The 7,629-nt window shown below is 38.9% G+C and overlaps 1 protein-coding gene across 1 annotated transcript in view; it reads left to right on the top strand.

The window, feature by feature from the left end:
* The window catches only part of DPYS (dihydropyrimidinase), a 57,001-nt gene that overhangs the window by 7,506 nt on the left and 41,866 nt on the right, over positions 1-7,629 (top strand). Inside the window, exon 2 of the mRNA XM_019551753.1 lies at positions 4,954-5,112. Coding sequence (XP_019407298.1) covers positions 4,954-5,112 — 159 coding nt within the window. The remainder of the gene's footprint in view (positions 1-4,953; positions 5,113-7,629) is intronic.

Raw genomic sequence — 7,629 nt, 5'->3', positions numbered from 1 at the left:
TTGGACCCATACTGTTCAACATCTTCATTAATGATGTCAGTAGTTTACGGGAGCAGGCCTTTAAGACTGCAGCACTAATACAGCTATCAGCCAACTGGCTTTTCTGCAATCCTGTGCCAAAAAATGTGTGTGTGTAGTGCTTTAAAATTATTCCTTGCTGCAATTTTTTGGATGATCTGACAGCTGGGAAAAAAGTCAATAATGCCCCAGAAGCCACAAAATAATACTAGAAATGAGATTGTGCTGTGTGTTATTCAAATATCGAGCCAAAAGACAAAGTGCAGCTTCTCCTGGTGAAAGGGGTTTGTCAGATGAGTTTTTATCTAAGCTGCCTATGGAATTTGCTTTGAATCAGATGGTGTTATGCAATGAGCCACATGATTGTTTTATCTTGTTGGGTATTTTACAAATGACTTTTCATTTAGTAAACTGTGAGAGAGACACTGAAGAGCAATTTAATTTGCTTACATGGGTTTTGAAACTAGAGCAAAGCAAGGGATCTTCATGACTAAAGAGAAATCATGCAATAATCCATAAATTCTATTTAAAGCATATGCATCAGGGAGCAAGAGTGGCAAACACATGCAGCAATACCAGCATTTCCTGAGTGCCTTGAACAGCAGAGGGTCTCCATAATGAGCAAAGTGATCATATAATCCATCACTGACTTTAAAGTATGTGCACCAGGGGGCAGACTAGAAAGTGTATGTGCAGCAAAACCTGGAGCTGCTGTGCCAGGCAACCATATCATTCTCCTGATATTGCCAAGAAACATATTCCATACAAAATTATATTATTTTGTGTGTACTTGTGCATGTGTTTGTTGTTAAAAGGTTCTAACCAGTGCTTAACAAATACTAATCATCATAACTTCCCACTTAGGTTAGGAAGTATTTTTATTTTCATGTCACAGATAAGGGAGTCTCTGGGCACTCAGAAAGTTATATACTAATTGTGTGGCAGAGAGGAAAATGAAACTAAGTCTCTTGACTTCTCCTGAACTAGCATCTGTCTCCAAGAACAAAAATGGCAAGATTAAATAGTTGATTGCCACACTATTTAAATATCACTATAGAAAACAGTTGCTTTTGCTGACTTTATCTAGTTGACTGAAAGATGGTCTACTGGGATATAATTAAGAAATGGCTCCAGTAAACCACTTGAATTGAAAGATGCAAGTCAAATTACCGCAAAGAGAAAACAGACAACATCACTTTAGGGAGGAAGGTGGTTGTTTTTAGTTGGGGGGTTTTTCACCCTGAAAATAAATCCCATTTTGTAGTGTACCTGACATTAGGTATTTAATAGGATTTAAAAGGTACAGACTGAAGCTTGCCACTACATTATTGGGGTTTGTAAATAACCAACCAGGAAAACTCAAGCTTACCAAATGTCAGTCTCACTTTTCTAATTCTAGTCCAACTTGCACACATCCCGATCAGTTCTGTGGGAAATGCACGCTGCTTACAAGGGCAACCTCTAGGTTCTTAAGTTTTATGCACTGGTGTTTCTTCATATTTTTTCAAAGCTACTTCCAGATGCTTTAAAATGAGATTAAATAATCGTGCAATTCCTGAAAAATACAATCTCCCCTTAGGGCCTCATTTTTATATATTATAACTGCTTTCAACTAGTGCACCTTTTTACCTGGTTTGCCCAAAAGTTCTCTAAGTTATAGATCCTTGGTACAGAGCCATGACCCTAGGAGCAGCCACCAACATCTTTCCTTTCTTTATGTTGGAGTGGGCTGATTCTTTTTTTTCCCTCCTGTTGTGACCTGAGGTTGCAGTAATGGAAATTTTGAAAACCATTGGCTTAGGTCAATATTAAGCAACTACATCAAAAAGAAGAATAAAAGTGGTCATTCTGAGATCATAATTATTGTGAAATATAAATGATTAGCTAAGGGGATTAAATGATTGCCATTTTGGTTTAATAAATAAGTAATACATAAGTCTATGTGCATATCATGGGGGGAGAGGGAGGGAACATTTAAGGACAGAGAAAAAGCATGGAAGCACACCACTATTTTTTTAAGCATACAAATAAAGTTTTATTGAATTTTATTTAATGACTTTTCTCTATATCAATAGACATTTTCCATTTTTGTCAAAAACAAATTTTTACCATCAAATAAACACATAAGCATACATGAAAAGATATATTATCATGATAAAAATAGTTGGTAAAAGACCTGGCTGACTGTCCAAAAGCAACCTGAATAGTGACGGTGATTACAGGCTTTTTTGGTTTGGGAACCAAACAGGAAAATGAGGGGAAAAATTACTCAATTCAAACTGAAATTAGAAATATTTGGGAGTTTTCAGCATAACCAATAAATAAATAATTTTAAGTCAACCTGAAATTTTATATTGAACCTGAAATTAATTTTTTATTTCAGTTTTGTGTTGTTTAACTATTTTAACGCACTTTAAAAAAACGTTATTTAAGTCAAGTTAAAACAGAAAATGCCATTTAGAAATGAAAAATGTGCTCTCCCTCTCTCTTTCTCAAATTGTTCTTTTCAAATTTTTGTCCAGTTTTTAGAAGAAAATAACTATTGAATTCCTAAATTTATGACTAGCTTGGACCCACCTGAATTTTCAGCAAATTTGCAATTCCTGTTTTTGTGTGTGCTATTCCACTTCTAATTCTTATTTTAAGCATTTTTTCCTTTTTTTCCCTACCCCCCATCTACAAAGATAAACCAAATAGCTGTTGCTGCAAAAATTCTGTCAGTTCTGATACCTATACAGTGGTAGACAGAATCCTAAAAATTGTTTAAGAAAATAAATAAATAAATAAATAAAATTCGCTTCATAAAGAAAAAACTTTACTTAAACGTGGCAATTTTAGCCATAAAAGTTTTATGAAAGGAATCAGACTGCATGAGATGAATAAAGGAAGACAGTGTTGTAGTAGAAATGTGCTGCTCCTAGTGTATTTTTTCTATATTAGCTATGCAAGGAACACTGTTCAGCGGAGTTAAGGTTGTTTTGTTATTCTTGCTTATTTTGGCTGTGACTACCAAATCACAAGGCAGGAATTACCATATCGGATCACATTGGTGCTTCAGTTAGTGCAGTATTCTGTTTCTGAAAGATGATGGAAGATGCTTCAAGGGTGTGAGTTAGACAATTATGAAATAAACTGCCTATAATGAAAATGGCATTTTTTAACACCAGGCATGTAGGGCATTTATATATGTGCTTTAGGAGTTGGTGGGGCCAAGGGGAGGAGGAGGGTGGGTTTTAATTAGATCAGCTCTGAAAGCTGCTCTAATTAAAGTGCCCAGAATGTCACATGTATCAGTGTCCCCACACTGAAAAATGGCGGCAGGGCCATTTTAACTAAAAGCTCATCGAAAGTGCTTTAGTCAAAATGCTCCCACTGCCATTTTTCAGCATGGGGAAACTGATGCACCTGACAGTGGAGCATGGTAATTACTGTGCTCTAGCAGACTTGATTAATCAAGTCTGTTCCAATGTGCTGTAATTACAACGTGTATAGGTGCCTATAGTGTTTGGCTTCTGCCTGAAGCAGGAGATTGTATCTCCCAACTGAGAGATGCAATAATCAAACATGCAAATAAAAACTTTAATCTAGCCATGGCTATTCTCCTGAGCTATAGTGTGTTTTGCAGGGGGTGCATCTGCACCCCCTAGGCATTGCCAGTGACTCCTTGTGCTTCTTTGTGTTTTGAAATAAAGGACTGATTCCTCTTCTTTTGTAAGAAAGGACTTCAGGCATTTAACTCCAATGGAGGTTGAATCTTGAGTAGAGATAGGGGCTCCCTTTCAGCCCAGATTCAGAAATCTTATGCCACAGGAGAAGAGAAGTTTAGGTTCCATCTACTCACTATGTCCCAGCATTTCCTGTTGTCTAATGTAGGCAGGTCCCTGGACAGCGCTTGGTTCCGTGAATCCCAGATTTAGCCATGTAACTTCCTCTGCACTGCAAAGGGGAGCCTAGACACCGAACTCAACACTTGGAATTCTACAAGATGGTGGGGCACCTTCAAATTTGGTATCGCAGTGCTGATATCTGCAGTACCTTTGTCCCCCTTGTGAATCCAACCTCAGGTCTTTTCCCATATGGTTACATTTAAAGTAGGTCCTGATAGGGTGCTGCTTTGTGGATATATTATTCCATACATATTGCTACTGAATTCTACTTGCCTTCATGCAGCCCTTTTATTAGTTTTTCTTAAGTCATTCCCAATCCTGTGTCAACACCTTCACTAAGCTTAATAATTTAGTATTTCCTGTGAGTTTTGTTATCTCACCCATTTATCTGCCTTTCCAGGCCATGAATACATGCATTTTTAAAAGTACTTGATGTCCCACGGGACTTAGATTTTTAAACTGTTCTATATTGCATGTGTAATAATTCAAAGGCATTGTTTCTGTCTCCATTATTGTTCTGCTGATGCACAGTTTATTTTTCCAACTCAGCAGGCACTGGGGAAACATTTTCCACTTTGATTATGTGCCTAAGTTTCTTCAGGCATTTTTTTCTGTTTCATGTACCATCTGGCTGGGAAGACTCAGTGGTGCATGAGTGCTGCATACATTCCCTCTCAAAATCTTTGGTGCATTTCAGGACCTGTGGAACAAACCTCCTTCCCTCCTTTAATTTCCCAAATTCCTCCAGAGTGCTCATAAGACTTCAATCCTTCGCATTACTTCATTCTGTGCATTTCTGACACATCTGAGCTGGGAGTTAACATTGCACTTGCAGGAAAGCAAGTAGGTCTCTACAGACTCCCACTGTAAACAGATTTCACATAAGACACCTTAGTTGTCAATGGCTTTCCAATGCTTGGACAAGGGCAGGCATGAAGAGGAAAAGATGGTGCTGTTCAGGTCTTAGCAATAACAGGGAGGGAGAGAGTGGAAGGTAGCTTGCCATAGTTTTTTCACAGATTACTAACTACGACTCTTGTGTTTTCAGGCTGCGCTAGCAGGAGGTACCACTATGATCATCGACTTTGCAATACCTCAGAAAGGAGGTTCTCTTATTGAAGCTTATAACACATGGAGAAGCTGGGCAGATCCTAAAGTCTGTTGTGATTATGGACTGCATGTGGCAGTTACGTGGTGGAGTGATAAGGTAGACATAATATTATAATAACACTAGTTTGGGTTTGTAATTGTCTTAAGTTGAATTACCTGTGATTAGATTTGAACTGAATTGAAATCATTAATATTGTTTATAATTAACCATATTTCCAAAGGAAGGACTGTTCTAAATGAATACAGTAATGTTGTTTAATCTGTGATTTTGTTAGAATTCAGATACAAAATGAGGGCTTCAGTTTCTGGAATAAGAGTTCTCCAGGGAAACCCAGCTGATTTCTGGGTAGATTGGACCTTTTCTGGAGAAGTGGTAGGGTCCTGCCCATTACCGTAAAATTCCATTGAATTCAGCAGGCCTTTCAGTCGCTCCCCACCTCTCTAAATTGGGCCCCCATTGCATGAAGTTCTTTGGGATGCAATAGGATATGAGGTACTGTATTGATTCAAGATACTGTTTTACTGTTAACTAACAGAATATAAATGGCCTCTTCTTACTCCCATTTTTAACTTCCTAGCTGTGTACACTAGTGCCTCCATTACGTAAGTGTTCAAGGCACAAGATTCTGAGCACTGAGTAAATACTGCATCAGCTCCAGATTTGTAGTTTAAAACACAGACATAAAAGAAATTATTCAATAAAGCTTAATGCATAAACATTTGACGTTCAAGCTTATAAAAACAAAACTTGCTAAAGATGGCAAAAGTAGTCTGACAGAGTGAGGAATTTAAGCCAGGAATATGAAGTGTTGTGATGTATCTGTGACTAATGACACAAATCACAATTGGCTGTGAAAAATATGCAAACTTCTGATCAGAGTGTATCCTAGCATGGGGACGGAGGAGAGTTTAAAGTGGCTCTCCAGATGACCATATACCCTGTAATTTTGCTAAAGCATCACCTCAAAATTATGATTATCTTTGACTCAAATATGAATTCAGTCACCCAAAAAATAGTCAGTGGCTGAGTGTGGAAATCCTTACATTACTGCTTTCACTTTTTGTACTCCCACTTCTAAGTAATCCTGAGGTCATGTTCAGACATGCATTTGTAGTGCTACAAGTGCCACAGCTTTTTGAAGCACTGCAAGAATATGGCACTATAAGGCATGGACACACATGCAGAGTCCTCCGGCTGGAGCACTACCAGGTCACTGGGAAGGCATTCAGTGGTGTGCTTTCCAGCCAGGGAATGCTACGGGCTTGCTTGGCCCTGCAGTTCTGCTTCCCCTGACACTGTAGGAGGGCAACATCAGTGGTGAGCCTGATCCCTAATGACCTGCCCTCTCCCCTTCTGGAGAAGGAGTGGGGAGGGGAGAGAGATAGGCAGCCTGTCAGTAATTAATGGTCATCCCAGGCCCCTGCTCTGGGGGCATCCCTGGCACCCACCTGCTGGTTCCTCACTGCAGGGCAGGGGAGCAAGACTGGCTGTCAGGGATTGTTCGGAGAGTGAGCAAGCTGCATACCCACCACTGGACGGGAGCCTGTCTGAATTTGATCACTGACAACCTACTGCCCTGCAGGGTGCTACAAGTAGAACTGCTTGTAAATAGATGATAAATTGAACAGTATTCTGATTACATGGCAGGGGCTCTTTCTGCTAATTTCAGACATCTGTATAAGTCTAGGGTTTTGCTTCACTATCTCTTACAAAAATGTGCTCTTTTGAAATTGCTTTGTGCCTTGGATGTATGTTGTGCGCACAGGGTGTACAGTGTGAATTAAAAACAAGCCAGAATCTTATCAAGGGATAAGGCACAATGCTGCATTATTGGAACATAAAACATGCAACATAAAAAGAATAAAGAACAGTAAGGTTATTTGCTTTACTCACTCCCATGCATACTCATTTATTCATTTATTTAAAAGAGAAAAGCACGCACACACAACTAGACCGTTCTGCAAAGGTTAAGGTGTTACCAAGTTTTAAAGTTGCTCAGGTCAGTCTGGTGGCCACATTGACCAGAGTGATGGAGTTAGGTCTTGTTGGACATGCCCAAAAACTCCTTCTTGCTGGTGGAAGAAGACCCAAAGCCTTGTCTTTGTGTTCATTCTTTATAGTCACAGCTGTCCATACAAGCCTGTGGATTCTGCTGAGTCAGACATGAACGTCATCATCCTTGGCCTGTTATGGTGCAAAAAGCTATTTTTACCTGCTTCAAGAGGACTGTTTTCCTTCATGTTACCACATACATACATCATTCACTTTTTTTTTACACATGGCAAACATTCCTAAAATTATGATTCTGATTATGAGTGAAAGAATGATTAGTGGGTGCAATGCTATACAGGCATACCTCGGAGATATTGCAGGTTCGGTTCCAGACCACCTCAATAAAGCGAATATCGCAATAAAGCGAGTCACACACATTTTTTGGTTTCCCAGTGCATATAAAAGTTATGTTTACACTAGTTATGTAGTCTATTAAGTGTGCAATAGCATTATGTCTAAAAAAACAATGTACATACCTTAATTCAAAAATACTTTATTGCTAAAAAATGCTAACCATCATCTGAGCCTTCAGCGAGTCGTAATCTTTTTGCTGGTGGAGGG

This window comes from Crocodylus porosus, unplaced genomic scaffold (assembly GCF_001723895.1).
Source record: "Crocodylus porosus isolate Cpor-Errol unplaced genomic scaffold, CroPor_comp1, whole genome shotgun sequence".
NCBI classification, from domain to species: Eukaryota; Metazoa; Chordata; order Crocodylia; family Crocodylidae; genus Crocodylus; species Crocodylus porosus.
The sequence above is the reverse complement of the archived record's forward strand: the minus strand, read 5'-3'. Positions and strand labels throughout refer to the sequence as shown.